At 43.9% G+C, this 16,827-nt stretch overlaps 1 protein-coding gene across 3 annotated transcripts in view; it reads right to left on the reverse strand.

Annotated features, from left to right (window-relative positions):
* Nucleotides 1-16,827, reverse strand: part of LOC143781839 (ATP-dependent translocase ABCB1-like) — a 576,903-nt gene that overhangs the window by 32,694 nt on the left and 527,382 nt on the right. For all 3 annotated transcript variants that reach the window (XM_077268724.1, XM_077268723.1, XM_077268725.1), the window contains one exon: nucleotides 3,245-3,385. In XM_077268724.1, coding sequence (XP_077124839.1) covers nucleotides 3,245-3,385 — 141 coding nt within the window. The remainder of the gene's footprint in view (nucleotides 1-3,244; nucleotides 3,386-16,827) is intronic.

Consider the following 16,827-nt stretch of genomic DNA (forward strand, 5'->3'; position numbering starts at 1 on the left):
GGGCAATCGTAATGACTCGAAGAATAAAGCGGCTTTACCAATTTTATCACATGCGGAACGGTATAAAATAAAAAGCAATTCCTGAATTGTTGGTTATTGTTCACTCTGTCTCCCAAAAATCGGAATAGAAAGCGATCAAAAAATGTCATGTGCCCGACAATGGTACCAATAAAAATGCCAGCTTGTCCCGCAAAAAACAAGCCATAACATGACTCTGTTGGCCGTAATATGGAAAAAAATATAGTTCTCAAAATATGGTGATGCAAAAACTAATTTTCCAAATTTTCCAAATTTGCAAATTTGCCAAACATAAAAATCCAATATAAATGTGGTATCACTGAAATCGCACCGACCCGAAGAATACAGTTGACTAATCACTTATGTCACACAAGGAACAGTGTAAAAAATAAAGTCAATTCTTCACATGCTGTTAATTATTTAAATCTGCCTCCCAAATATCGGAGTAAGGCTTCATACACATTTATTCTGCGCTCTGCGCTGAGCGCTTACATTGCTGTTTCTGTGTGAATCTCTGAAATATGTGACTGAGGCAGAACCCCCAGCAGAAGATTTCATATAATGAGGCAGATGGAGGCACTGTGGGTGCCATAGGATCTGTGATCCAGTGGTATCCATCTTTTTAGGATTGCATAAAAGTGGCGTTGAGAGTTTTGCGGACTTCTGAAAAGGAACAGAGGCCAGACAGAGTCCAGAGTAACTCTGCTGCCTCATTATAATAAATGGATCCATCAGGGGTTTCATCTGTCATGTCACTCGGAAATTTAGATGAAAACCCCGATGTAAGTGCTCAGCATAGAGCGCCGGATAAATGTGATCATAAATGCTATGTAATATGTTCCCAATAAAACCTTCAACTTAATCCTAAAAAAAAGCCCTCACTCAGGTCCGTCATCTGTTAACGGAAATATATGGGCTTTCACGTTACTGGTAGCACAAATGCTCTGGAAAAGCAAAATGGCTCCTCACCCCCCAAAAGAGATTCAACAACATCTCTGTTCCCAAATCCAAATGCTTCCCTCCTTTCTAAGCCCCAGTGTGCCTAAACCACACTTAGCGCCCATATGTTTGTCATTTCTGCAGTGAAGAAGAGGCCCTCTTAATTTACAGGTGTGTGTCTCCAGAAGCATAAGCTAGGCATAATGTACTGGTCACTACAACGGCAGTTTGCAATTTTCTGTCAGCAACATCCACTGCTGTTTGTTTCTGGAAAACGTCCATGGAGTCAAAATCATCACTACTGTACATCTGTAGATAAATTCCCAAATGGTTATAAATTCCAAAATGGGGTCACTTGAGGGGGAATTCTGCTTTTCTAGCACGTAGGGGCTCTTTATATGGAATCTGCAAACTATTCTAGGAAAATCTGCTTTCCAGGAATAGCGCTCTGTTCCTCCCGAGTTTCTCCATATGGGACAAATTTTGGTGCCATTTTTACCCATTTCTCAGTATGAAAATGGAAAACTTGGGGCTAACACACAATCTTGGTGGTAAAAATGCAAATTATTTTATCTTTACTGCTTAATGGTATAAAAGTCTGTGACACACCTGTGGTGTCAAAATAATCACTGTACCCCTAGATGAATTCATTGAGAGGCTTAGTTTGTAAAATGGGGTCACATATGGGGCTTGTGCTGTGTTGTCACCTCAGGTACTCTACCAATGTAACATGGCACCGTCAAATCAGTGCAGCAAAATCTGCACTGTAATATGGCGTTTCTTCCATTCTGAGCTTTGCACTGTGCTTCAAAATTAGTTTTCCATGACATATGGCTATCGGTGTACTCAAGAGAAATTGCACAACAAATATTGGGGTCCATTTTCTCCTGTTACCCTTGTGAAAATACAAAATTTGGAGCTAAAAAATTTTTGCGGGAAAATATGTGATTTTTCTATTTTCACGGCTTAACGTTATAAACTTCTGTGAAGTACCTGTGGGTTCAAGCTGCTCAACACATCTAGATAAGTTCCCTAAGGGGTGTAGTTTCAAAAATGGTGTCACTTGAGGGGGTTTCCACTATTTAGACACATCAGGGGCTCTCCAAACGTGACATGGCATCTGCTAATCATGCCAGGAAATTTTACATTAAAAAAGTTAGATGGCACTCCTTCCCTTCCGAGCCCTGCCATGCGTCCATACAGTAGATTTCCCCCACATATGGTGTATTGGCGTACTCTAGACAAATTGTACAACAAATTACATGTTCCATTTTCTAATGTTACCCTTGAAAATTAAAAAAACAAGTTAAAACAGTTATATTTTTGTGAAAGAAAAGTAAATGTTTATTTTTTTATTTCCTCATTCCAAAAATTTCTGTGAAGCACCTGAAGAGTTAACAAACTTCTTAAATGTCATCAGACCCCTCAAACTCATGTCAAATTTGAGGTGGTCCCTAAAAAAAATTGTTTCGTAAATTTTGTTGTAAAAATGAGATCGCTGGTCAACTTTTAACCCTTATAACTTCTTAACAAAAAAATGATCTTTCAAAAATTGTGCTGATGTAAAGTAGACATGTGGAACATGTTATATATTAACTATTTTGGGCGATATGACTCTCTGATTTAAGGGCATAAAAATTAAAATTTTGAAAAATGCGAAATTTTCGCCCAATTTCCATTTTTTTTTCACAAATAAACGCAAGTCATATCAAAGAAATGTTACAACTGTCATGAAGTACAATATGTCATGAGAAAACAGTCTCAGAATCAGTGGGATCCATTCAAGTGTTCTAGAGTTATGACCTTCTAAATTGACAGTGGTCACAATTGTAAAAATAGGCCCAATCAAGAAGGTGCAAACAGGCTTCGAGGTGAAGGGGCTAAATATCTATAAACTATGTTTAGACCATTTATGTCAATATGGTGCAGAACTAATGGACTGCAGCAGTAATCTGTTGACCACTTGTAAACAAAGACTGGGAGGACTGGTGGAAAGTTTGCAGAGGATGAGTGGGGGAAGAAAAGGTAAGTACTGTTTCTTTTTTAATTTTACTTTAGAAACTTCATGACTAGTTTAAAGAACATTATAATGCTGCCTAAATTGTTATATTAAAACAAATGATGTTAGAAGTACAAGATATATTTTACTAACACAATTTCAGTGTGTAGTAGTGAATTATTTAGGAGCTGAAAGAATTAAAAGGGACATGATTATGAGTTATAAATATTATTTAAAAACATGTTGACATTATACTAAATTATCAAATAAGGAAATTCAAAAACTTACGTGAAAACATTTTCAAAATATAACTGGCAATGTGCGACAAGCCACGACCCAATTCTGAACACTGAGGCATTCAATAAGTAGGGAATTGACTGCAATATTCCATATGAGATTCCCTGAATAAATGCTGTCTTTAATAATATCCTGAAGGAAACAAAAGGTATTATAAAGCAAAATAAGTATATAAAAATATGAAAGAACATGTATATTTGAGTGACCTATTAGTATAAAATAACATAGTTTTCTCTGCATATTGATAATGGTAATCCATTTTCCTTTCCCATATTCATGAAACATTACTCTCATAGAACTGTATGGATTAAATTAATATTCCTAAGACTGGGTACAGATGACTGTGTATTCGCTCATCCACGAGAATCGGGTCGATTATGCGAATGACATTCTGATCAAACTCTAGTTTAGAGTTTGATCAGAATGTGATCATAGTGCAATCCGATTTTCTAGGATCAGGAGAAGAAGGAAAATAAATGCCTCAATTTTCTCCATTCTATCAGTCTGTGGAAATGGGACTGCACTTAGATGTCATTAGAATGGAGTCCGATTTTCTCCATGGGCTCATTGTCTTGCATAGCCGAGCATTGTCCGAATAGGTGTCAGGTTAAGCTTTTCTTCATCGATATCTTTTGCATCATGATATCGCTGTCATTTTAAGAAAAGCTACATACATCATGTGTTGTGTCCCTGCCTTTGATGCGTGATCACACGCCAAGCCCATATTTTTCCCTGCACATGACGGCTGATTTAATCAGCCATCATGTGACTTTAACAGCCAGAGGTGGAGTGGTGCTCAGCCCGCAGCTGGTAACCTTTTAAATCCCGCTGTCCATCTCTGACAGTGACTTTTAACACATGCCACCAGGGGTGCACATTCCACACTCCCATCGGTGTGTCCATGATGGGATCGTGGGGTGCCAATGAGTTGTCATGACAGCTGAGTGTCTGCTGATAACCCCCCATGCTAAGGCCGTTGTTGCTGAAGCATTTCTATGTATAGCACAAGGGATCGAACGATCGCCGCTTCAAATCCCCTAGGGGGACTACTAAATACAGTAAAAAAAAGTTTTAAAAAATATGAAAAAAGTTCAAATCAACCCCCTTGTGTCCCATTGATAATAAAACAATAAGAAACACAGATTTGGTATCAATGCATTAAAAAATGTGTGCTATATCAAAAAATAAAATAAATTAATCCAATCAGTAAACATAATAATGTAAAAAAAATTAAAAACACCAGAATTACGTTTTTTTTGGCCTCCGCAAAATTGCAACAAAATGTAATAAGAGGCGATCAAACCATTGTATTTACCTCAAAATTGTGTCAGGAAAAACATCTATTCTGGGCAAAAAAATAAGCCCCAGGTACCAAAAAATGGAATTACTACAGGTCGTGGAAAATGGCGTCAAAAGCAAAAAAAAATTACATACAAATTTCAAAATTTTTTTTCACCACATAAAAAGAAAAAAAACTATACACATTAGGTATCTGCATACTTGTACTGACCTGGAGAATCATATTTCCAGGTCAGTTCTACCAAACAGTGAACATGGTGAATAAAAAAAAAAGAACAATTGTGGAATTGGATTTTGTTTTTGCAATTTCACAGCACTTGAAATTTTTTTCCCGTTTTCCAGTATGCTATATGGTAAAATGAATGAAGTCATCTGAAACTCGTCTCTCAAAAAAACAAACCCTCATATGATTTTCGATGGAGAAATAAAAAAGTTATGGCTCTTGGAAGAAGGGGAGATAAAAACTAAAAGGAAAAAAAAAAAAAAACTTGGAAAATCGCCCGGAGATGAAGGAGTTTTAGACCAGACTAGCGTGACCATGTCTCTGGTCACAACTGGCAATCTTCAAGAGTGCACAGCCTCTGGAAACCATGAACCTGAGTAGATGTTGGGTGGTTTGATCCTGAAGAAAAGATGAGAACAGTCCTTAAAATGCTAGTAATCAACATTCTGAAGGAAGAAGAGGCATACTCGGAGTATGAGAATAAGTAGTAGTGGATGACAATAATGATGATGATGATGATGATGATGATGATGATGAAACTAACCAAGTACTACTTAACGGTACAGCATAGCTGACCGAAAGGCATGCATAACAATAAGGGGAGGAGAAAAATTGTGGATTGCACTGATTGCTGATGGGTTGGATTTTCCCAAATGAGCACATGATACTGCTTCATGTGCTGATGGAGAGCCACAGTTCGTAAGCTAAATGATCCATGATGGCCATGGCTTATTTTCCACTTGCAGAGCCTGCAGACTGACGGTGAATCATCCGGTGGGATAATGCAAAAGAACTCCTACTCACAAGATACCCACACATTCGTGTCCCCACCATCGGAGCCAGTGCTTTCAGGCATTGTTATTATTAAGCTTCATCCACCAACAGCCAGGGTGTCATCAGCTGCTCTAGAGCTGACTGAAGAACAAGTAGATCTTGCCTCAGCTGATTGTTTAGCTGTACATTACATGCTCTCTGTATAGACAAGGCCAACACCCTTCTCCTCTGATGGCATCACCCCCTCAGCACCCCTGTCTGGTTCCCAAGTCTTGTCCACCACACAATCATCATCATCATTGTAATTTCTGATTTGGCTGACAGCTGCCTCTGTTTGGGAAATGACCTGACCTCAGCTTTTGGCCCTCCTGCCTGAGTTCCACCTAAAGATTTGCCATGGCTCAGAGTGCTATTATATCTTTCACTGCCCCTTAGGCGGGCGTCATAGTTGCAACTGCAATGAGAGAAACTCGTGCGAGTCTCTCGCCTCAATACCCGGCACTACCGGCAGCACTCGGGACCAGAGTGTCCAGCTGCATAGAAACACATGCAGCCGCACACTCCAGTCCCGAGTGCCGGTGACAGTGCCTGGTATTGAGCTCCAGATTCAAGTTATTTCTGTGACTATTGTGGGTTTTTCTGTCATTAAACGAGGGGTACCAACAATTTTGACCACGTGTGTATGCATATTGCTGCCATGGTGCATGTTTTTACTATGACTACATATGTACTATTATTTATGCTTTGGACCCATGCTTTTTACTAGGGTCATTTGTCCTTGTTGGTACTATTTGTTAATGGTGATTTTCTTCAAATATGTATTTATAACTGTTCAATAAAGATTTTTTTATATACTTTATATATTGTATAGCACTCCAATTTTTGAGTTTTTGATGTTATGCAGGAGTATACAAATACTATTCATAATTAATTATATGGGGAAATACAAATGTTTGATGAAGCTAATACGTTCTCAAGTACTTGGTTGTCACGATCCATTTTTAGATGCGTGGCAGCTTTGGTTCCCACTATGATTTAAATGTAGCTCCTTTCAGGCCAGCAGGGGTTAATGTCAGTTTCCCTTGCTGGCTGTGTACTACAATTGCAGAGTTGTTAGTTCAGCTGACGTGGGTGGTGACCACTTCCATCATCCTTTAAATAGTCACCTGATGCATCAGCTGACTGTCGGTGATAGAGCAATATATGTTGATCAAGCTTGGAATAAGGAGCTCTCTAGCTGCAGTGGTGAATCTGATGGTTTTGTGGAGTTGGTTTGGGTGCCTTTCTTCTGCTGTGGGGTGCTTTGCAGCAGAGAAAGTTGTTAAGCTAAGTTTGTTGTTTTTACCTCGTCTGTCTCGTGTTTGTTACTGTTCTCTGTGTTGTACCATCTGCAGTGGTGAGGCTAGCGCCCTTGCTGGCCAGTGCACTAGCCAGGGTAGTGCGAGGTGACCGCAAGAAATGAGGTTACTAATGGCGGCAGGGGGAAGGACACGCTTAGGGCAATAGGGGAGTTCAAGGACAGGCTCAGGTTGGAGCTCAGGAGGTGTCCCATCCTTCATTCCCTATTGGTAAGGCCTTCCTCTCCCTTTACCAACCTGCTGTGTGTGTTATGCCGTCTGCCGTCTGAGCCCCTGCTGGGTCATTACGTATCGTGACATTGGTATTAATGTAATTTCTGTGAGTTTGTTTATATTCTCACATAATTGCATAATAGTCTGTGATATCTTTCTGTGCCTGCTGCTGCAGCTGGAGATGTTAATACTAATTTGTGGAAATGTAAACAGTCCTGCTTTGGTATCCATCTGCTGGTTGGATATGTGGTGCCCCAGGGTCCTAGCCGTCACAGTAGTATTGCTTTCCTCCCGGGGAGAGTGATTCTACGTTCAAAGGCAAGGAAGGATAGCTGCATCTAGGTATCACAAACATGCAACACATTCATACTCCAGGCTACCGGGGGGGGGGGGGCTTTTGATCCTATTTACTCGGAGACTCCCCATATATATATAACTGGTAGTCTGTAGGGAGAGTTAGAAAGTTCCAGACAGCTGTCTGAGGAGGACAGAGCGTCCATGGAGCTGTGCATGCCCTAAGAGCTGCAGCTTCCAGAAAAAGACATTTCAGAAAGCAGAATACATTGCAGTGAACGTGCAGGAAAGCAAAAAACAGGAGAGGATACCAGAAGGGGACCAGCCCCGAACAGGCTGCCTCCTTCTGAGGCGCAGAACACCGGTAGAAGGAACACTGAGGTAGTAAGGACCTCTATGCCTTACTTCAGAGACCGGCAGGACAGCTAATTGCATGTTACCTGTCCGCACCTACACCCAGGAGGTACGGTGGCACCCCTCAGAGGCCGGGGTGTGCTAGAGTCCCTATAAACAGCCTCAAGCCACCAGTCATATGGGTTTTGTCCTATCCGACTATGGGGGACAGAGAGAGAAACACCACATCTGTGAGGACCTTATTTGAAGCTTATGCAGTAAGGGACTATGCCACTACAGCGCAAGGGAAGGCTATTGATTTCCACCTGGACAAGGGGACTCTGTACTTGCCTCCAAACCAGCCAGACCCTACCTGCCCTGTGATCTGGTGCCCTGGACTATGGATGCTGAAGTCTTCAGTAAAGGTAAAGAGACTACAACCTTGTGTCCTCGACCTTCACTGCGCCATTCACCATTCACCATCTACACACTGGGAAGCCCTGGGGATATACTTCACCTGTGGGAAGGTATACCATCTAGCTGCCATAACATCACCCCAGCAGACCCCTTAAAGCAGCGTCGGTCATGGTGACCGAATACCACAGATGGCGTCACGAACATAAACTTTATCCCTTTAAAGACTTTCCCTTTTATACGGACCTCCCAGGGCCATATAATGGTTCAGCCACCGTGAGATCCCCCCTTGGAGCCGACTGGACCCGGTAATGAGTACCCCCTTGCCCTGACGGGGCGCTCCAACTTTTATGATCCGGTGACCCTGGAGCCGCATGTGACTATCTCTGGAGTAGGTGGTACCTGTACTGACCGCAATCCTAATACTGACACCGCAACTAGAAGTAGCCGTGGGATGTACCTAACATGGCCTAGACACCTCGACACAGCCGGAGGACTAAATACCCCTAAAGATGGAAATGGGAAATCCTATCTTGCCTCAGAGCAGAGCCCCAAAGGATAGGCAGCCCCCCACAAATATTGACTGTGAGTTTAAGAGGAAATACGTACACAGGCAGAAAAGACAGTTTAGCAAAAGAGGCACTTCTAACTAAAATAGAAAAGGATAGGACAAAGTACTAAGCGGTCAGTATTAAAACTCTAGAAAAATCCACAGCAGAATATACTATCTACTACATCTAACTAAAGACATAGGATGTATATCTGCATCTCCAAAGAATCCAGCATGACAGAAAAATCCAAACAAAGTCTAAGCTGGACAAAAACACAATAGATTGCACTGCACATAAAAGCACACTGCATGCGTGCTACAGAGAACAAAAAAACAGACACTTATCTTAGCTGAAATGACAGCAGGGCAAGTGGAGCCAGACAGAGATGCAATCCCTCCAAGATACAATGGACAACTGGCAGGGATTGATGGATCCTACACACCTAAATACCTAATAGAACTGCAGTAAGCAGAAACACCTGCCCTAGCTTACAATCCAGAGACCACTGCACTACCACTAGCAACCACCGGAGGGAGCCCAAGAGCAGAATTCACAACAGTACCCCCCCTTGAAGAGGGGTCACCAAACCCTCACCAGAGCCCCCGGGCCGATCAGGACGAGCCAGATGAAAGGCCCAAACCAAATCAGTAGCATGGACATCAGAGGCAAAAACCCAAGAATTATCCTCCTGGCCGTAACCCTTCCATTTGACAAGGTACTGAAGCTTCCGTCTCGAAAAACGAGAATCCAAAATCTTCTCAACCACATACTCCAACTCCCCATCAACCAACACAGGAGCCGGAGGATCAACAGAGGGAAGAACGGGCGTCACATATTTCCGCAATAAAGATCTATGGAAAACATTATGGATGGCAAAAGATGCTGGAAGGGCCAAACGAAAAGAAACCGGATTGATAATCTCAGAAATCCTATAAGGACCAATAAACCGAGGCTTAAACTTAGGGGAAGAAACCTTCATAGGAACATGACGGGAAGACAACCAGACCAAGTCCCGAACCCGAAGCCGGGAACCAACACACCGACGACGATTAGCAAAACGTTGCGCCTCCTCCTGAGACAACACCAAATTGTCCACCACATGAGCCCAAATTTGCTGCAAACTGTCAACCACAGAATCCACACCAGGACAATCAGAAGGCTCAACCTGCCCTGAAGAAAAACGAGGATGAAAAGCAAAATTACAAAAGAAGGGCGAAGCCAAGGTAGCCGAACTAGCCCGATTATTAAGGGCAAACTCGGCCAATGGCAAGAAAGCCATCCAATCATCCTGATCAGCAGACATGAAGCATCTCAAATAAGTTTCCAAAGTCTGATTAGTTCGCTCGGTTTGGCCATTTGTCTGAGGATGAAATGCGGAAGAAAGCCTAGCAAAAAAGGCTCGCCAAAACCTGCCTAGCAAAAAAGGCTCGCCAAAACCTAGAAACAAACTGGGAACCTCTGTCGGACACAATATTCTCCGGAATACCATGCAAACGAACCACATGCTGAAAAAACAATGGAACCAAATCAGAAGAGGAAGGCAACTTAGGCAAAGGCACCAAATGAACCATCTTAGAAAACCGGTCACAAACCACCCAGATAACCGACATCCTCTGGGAAACCGGAAGGTCTGAAATGAAATCCATAGAAATATGCGTCCAAGGCCTCTCAGGGACTGGCAAAGGCAAAAGCAACCCACTAGCGCGGGAACGGCAAGGCTTAGCCCGCGCACAAGTCCCACAGGACTGCACAAAAGAACGCACATCCTGCGACAAAGAAGGCCACCAAAAAGACCTACCAACCAAATCTCTGGTACCAAAAATACCAGGATGACCAGCCAACACAGAACAGTGAACCTCCGAAATCACTCTACTAGTCCATTTATCAGGAACGAACAGTTTTCCCACAGGACAGCGGTCAGGTTTGTCAGCCTGAAATTCCTGAAGGACCCGTCGCAAATCAGGGGAGATGGCAGAAAGGACCACCCCTTCCTTTAGAATGCCGACCGGTTCAAGGACCTCCGGAGAATCAGGCAAAAAGCTCCTAGAGAGGGCATCAGCCTTAGTATTCTTAGAACCCGGAAGATACGAGACCACAAAATCAAAACGGGAGAAAAACAAAGACCATCGAGCCTGTCTAGGATTCAGCCGCTTGGCAGACTCGAGGTAAATCAGATTTTTATGATCGGTCAAGACCACAATACGATGCTTGGCTCCCTCAAGCCAATGTCGCCGTTCCTCGAACGCCCACTTCATAGCCAACAATTCCCGATTGCCGACATCATAATTACGTTCAGCAGGCAAAAATTTTCGGGAAAAGAAGGCACACGGTTTCATCAAGGAACCATCAGAATTCCTCTGAGACAAAACGGCCCTGCCCCAATCTCAGAAGCGTCAACCTCAACCTGAAATGGAAGAGAAACATCTGGCTGACGCAACACCGGGGCAGAAGTAAATCGGCGTTTAAGCTCCTGAAAGGCAGAGACAGCCGCAGAGGACCAATTCGTCACATCAGCGCCCTTTTTCGTCAAATCGGTCAGGGGTTTAACCACACTGGAGAAGTTAGCAATGAAATGACGATAAAAATTAGCAAAGCCCCAAAAATTCTGAAGACTCTTCACGGACGTGGGCTGAATCCAATCATGAATGGCCTGAACCTTAACCGGATCCATCTCTATAGATGAGGGAGAAAAAATAAAGCCCAAAAAAGAAACCTTCTGCACTCCAAAGAGACACTTAGACCCCTTCACAAATAAAGCATTATCACGAAGGATCTGAAACACCATCCTGACCTGTTTTACATGAGACTCCCAATCATCGGAAAAAATCAAAATGTCATCCAAATATACAATCATGAATTTATCAAGATAATTCCGGAAGATATCATGCATGAAGGACTGAAAAACAGATGGAGCATTAGAGAGCCCGAAAGGCATCACAAGGTATTCAAAATGGCCCTCGGGCGTATTAAACGCAGTTTTCCATTCGTCACCCTGCTTAATACGAACAAGATTATATGCCCCTCGAAGGTCAATCTTAGTAAACCAACTAGCCCCCTTAATCCTAGCAAACAAATCGGAAAGCAAAGGGTACTGAAATTTGACCGTAATCTTATACAAGAGGCGATAATCAATACAGGGTCTCAAGGAGCCATCCTTCTTGGCAACAAAAAAAAATCCCGCTCCTAATGGTGAAGAAGATGGCCAAATATGCCCTTTCTCCAAAGACTCCTTAATATAACTCTTCATAGCGGTATGTTCAGGCACAGACAGGTTGAAAAGTCAGCCCTTAGTAAACTTGCAACCTGGAATCAAGTCAATAGCACACACAGTCCCTATGCAGTGGAAGGGAACTGGACTTGGGCTCATCGAACACATCCTGAAAATCAGACAAGAACTCTGGAATTTCAGAAGAGGGGGATGAGGAGATTGACATCAAAGGAACGTCACCATGAACTCCCTGACAACCCCAACTAGTCACAGACATAGATTTCCAATCCAACACCGGATTATTTACCTGCAACCATGGAAAACCCAGCACAATAGCATCATGCAAATTATGCAACACCAGAAGGCGACAATCCTCCCGATGGGCTGGCGCCATGCACATGGTCACCTGTGTCCAAAACTGGGGTTTATTTTTAGCCAAAGGTGTAGCATCAATGCCCCTTAAAGGAATAGGGTTCTCCAAAGACTGCAAGGGGAAACCACAACGTCTAGCAAATTCAAAGTCTATTAAGTTCAAAGCGGCACCAGAATCTACAAACGCCATGACAGAAAATGACGACAATGAGCAGATCAATGTCACAGATAACAGAAATTTAGGTTGTACGGTACCAATGGTAACTGAACTAGAGATCCTCTTAGTACGCTTAGGGCAGACCGAAATGACGTGAGAAGCATCACCACAGTAAAAACACAACCCATTCTGACGTCTGAATCCCCGTTGTTCCGCTCCAGACCGAATCCTATCGCACTGCATAGGCTCAGGTGTCTGCTCTGAGGACAACGTCACAGCGCGCACAGCTCTGCGCTCACGCAGGCGCCGATCAATCTGAATGGCCAGAGACATAGAATCGCTCAGACCAATAGGCGTGGGAAACCCCACCATAACATCTTTAACAGATTCAGAAAGACCCACTAGCAACCACCGGAGGGAGCCCAAGAGCAGAATTCACAACACTGAACTGTGCCTGAACCGTACTTTATTGTGAGACTGTGTATTGGAAAAGAGCGCCAAAATTGCTGCCAAAATTGCCACCATTACAGCGCCATGTGGAGTGCAGGAGGAGAGGGGCGTGTCGTCTTGGGCGTAGCCTGGAAAAACAGCGCGAAAGTGGAAGCCGTCCCTCACAGATACTACTATGTCAGAACAATATGCCCATCAACAAAAGAGATCCGCCTCTTAGTCTGGGATGGTGGAGGGAGAAGAAGGAACCGCCCTCCAGAAGAGGAGGAGCAGAACCAACAGGAAGACGCCGAGCAGAACCTGGTTGACAAGATGGTGAGCGGAGGTCACCCGGAAGAGGAGGAGAAAGCCCGCAGCTATCCCGGCCAAACAGAGGAAGGAAAGGCCCCGCCGTCCTGCATGAACCCCAGAGGTTCTTGGAGCGGAGGTCGAGGAGCTGTGTTGTCAGCTCTGGAGGTTGTGATACCACACAGCCGCCAGCATACAGGAGCAGCAGCGCAGCCAGCCATCGGAGCTTCAGCCAGCAGCAGAGGAGACTGGCACCGGAGACGCCGTGGCAGCGGGTAAGCCTACTGACTCTGCCCCGATAGCCGAGGACACCACCCTGCTAGTGGCCGTTGATGCCCCTCCACCACCACCACCCGGCCGGGTGTGTAGCCGTCTAGAATGGGAAAGGCCCTGGGAGACCCTGAAGACCTCCGACGCCCCGCTGCAGCCCACTAAACAGACTGTGGACATCCAGGGGGAGTGGATGACTTTCAGGTGGACCCACACCACCACCGACCTGATCGGGTTCCCCGAGGAGGCCTAGGCAGAAGGTGAACAGATCGAGGTTATTAGCCAAGAGAAGTACCACTGGCAACAGATACTCCGGCGTGAGCAGGAAGAGAGAGAGGAGGAACGCCGACTCCAGACTATCAGGGAGAAAGACCTGCAAGCAAAAGCTGGGGTCAGGAAGGAGACTTATGATAACCGAAGCCCACGGAGAGAGGGGACTGTTGTCCCATTTCGCCTAAAATCCGGGTGGTGCTTCATTAAGGAACCTGACCTTTACCCCGAAGTTTTCGTGACCAGACGAGACGTGGAGGCGCACTTAATCGAGGGACACCCGGACAGAGATCTCTATCCTGGAGACCGAGTCACCTACACAAGACATTGGGGAGACAAGGGGTGGTACGCCATGTCCATAAATGCGGACCTATAGTGGTAACACCACCACCTCGTGGCCTGGAGCCATTGTCACCAGCGGCTCCATACTACCCATCATCGCCCACACATGGCCAGGTGACCTCTGCACCGGTCACCATATGTACAAAGGCCACACAGACCATAATCAGGCAGACCTCAGTGGGCATCCAGATGCCTATCCAGAGCGTGGACTCTTTATATGTACTGCGTGGGGATCGCCCAAATCCACATATACTGCCGTGGAAACTGCCCCAGCCTAAGTAAAGCCTGTCAAAATCTTAAAGTGACTGTATATAGTTAACCGTTAACTCTTTGCTGTTACCGTTTCAAGTTCATTAAACCCTACCAGGGTTTCCACTTAAAGGGGTCCCATGTTAAAAGGGTAAAAGGGATCCTCTGTTTGCCAAGTTCACTTACTTCAAGAGTTTTGTTTGCTTAAAGACACTGGAGTCATGGACAGTGAATGGCTCACAAACTTTCCTTGTAAATAGTTTGCACTTTCTTAAAGGTGCTTTCTACTGGTTTTACAAAAGGAGCTTTTTGAAGAGACTGCTTCTGACATTTTTGTGAAAGTTGCTATTGCTGCTCTTTTAGAGTTAATGATTGATTGAATATTCGTTACACTGCCTCAGTATTGAAAGAAAGAGACTCGAATGTTGTTTGAACCCTTAAAGGGAATGTTTAATCGTTGCACTTTGCCAGATAGACTTATATGTTGCGAGAGAGAAAGTTAATATATTAAAGAGTTAATATAATAAATAGTAATAGAAATTGAGACTTGAATTTAAATAGAATTGTGTTTTATATAGCCGATATTGTGTAGCTGATATTCTGATGCACGTTTGAATAAACTAAGAAGAAAATATAATGAGCCCGTGGGGGTTGATAGAAAGTTTTACACTTGAATAAAGATAAAATACTAGTTTTGCACTAGAAGTTCTAAGCTAGTATACCCGTAGTGGGTAATCGTATTTCATAGTTAGTTCATAGTTACATTGTTCTATTAAAATTTCTCTATTCAAGGAAGTATGCATACATTTAAATAGTAATTGTAATGTTCAAGTGTTCTCACATCCCATAAAGGGAAGCTCTAGATATAGTATTAATTAGTTTTGCAAAGTTTCATAGCATTTTAAAAATTGTATGTCTTTTTGCTAACATCTATTGTTGTTCTTCTTTTCCCAGTCCGGGAGTACTGGATTTAACGGGGGGGGGGGGGAGTGTGGCGCCCCAGGGTCCTGGTGTGTTACAGTGGTATTGCTATCCTCCCTAGTCTGTAGGGAGAGTTAGAAAGTTCCAGACATCCGTCTGAGGAGGACAGAGGGTCCACAGAGCTGTGCATGCTCTGAGAGCTGCAGCTCCCAGAAGGAGACATTTCAGCAGGCAGAATACATTGCAGTGAGCATGCAGGAAAGCAAAGAACAGGAGAGGATACCAGAAGGGGACCAGCCCTGAACAGGCTGCCTCCTTCTGAGGCGCAGAACACCCGTAGCCGGGACACCGAGGTAGTAAGGACCTCTATGCCTTACTTCAGAGACCGGCAGGACAGCTAATTGCACGTTACCTGTCCGCACCTACACCCAGGAGGCATGGTGGCATCCCTCAGAGGCCAGGGAGTACTAGAGTCCCTATAAAAAGCCTCAAGCCACCAGTCATATGGGTTTTGTCCTATCCGACTATGGTGGACAGAGAGAGTAACACCACATCTGTGAGGACCTTGTTTGAAGCTTATGCAGTAAGGGACTACAGTTCAAGGGAAGGCTATTGATTTCCACCTGGACAAGGGGACTCTGGACAGGCCTCCGAACCGGCCGGACCCTACCTGCCCTGTGATCTGGTACCCTGGACTTTGGATACTGAAGTCTTCAGTAAAGGTAAAGAGACTGCAACCTTGTATCCTCGTTCTTCATTGCGCCATTCACCATTCACCATCTACACACTGGAAAGCCCTGGGGATATACTTCACCTGTGGGAAGGTATACCATCTAGCTGCCATATCACCCCAGCGGACCCCTTAAAGCAGCGTCGGTCACCCTGACCGAATACCACAGGTGGTGTCACGAACAAAAACTTTATCCCTTTAAAGACCTTTCCCTTTTATACTGACGTCCCAGGGCCACGGAACGGGTCAGCCACCGTGATATCCCCCTTTGAGCCGACCGGACCCGGTACCGAGTACCCCCTTGCCCTGATGGGGAGCTCCAGATATAGTAGAAGACCTGTTGATCCCTAGTATAATATTTCTACTGTGGTAAAAATTATGCCACTTTGTGAGTGTCTGCCACTAATTTTTGGAAATGTAAACAATCCTGGTTGGGTGTATATCTGCTGGGTTGGGTGTAGTGGAAGACCTGTCGGTCCATATTATGCTATTTCTACTTTGGTTAAATTCATGCCACTTTGTTGGTGTCTGCCAATAAATTTTTACATTTTGTTTAAATGTGTAGACTCCTGATTGGGTCTCCTTTTTGTGTGTTGTCTGTAGCAATAGACCTCCGACATCAGCAGTCCTCCATTCTCTTTGAGTCAACTACTCGTGTTAATATCCTTACATTTTTCTGACAACAGTAATCTATAAAACTGATCTGTGTTCCACCTAAGTGTACCTGAGCATCAATTTAATTTTTTTTAATTACTTATATAGTGCAAAAAATTCAACATTTGCTTTACATACATTTACAGACATCATTCTTACCATTGACTCACAATCTAAATTTATTATCTGTATGTCTTTGTAGTG

Source organism: Ranitomeya variabilis, chromosome 6, assembly GCF_051348905.1.
Source record: "Ranitomeya variabilis isolate aRanVar5 chromosome 6, aRanVar5.hap1, whole genome shotgun sequence".
NCBI classification, from domain to species: Eukaryota; Metazoa; Chordata; class Amphibia; order Anura; family Dendrobatidae; genus Ranitomeya; species Ranitomeya variabilis.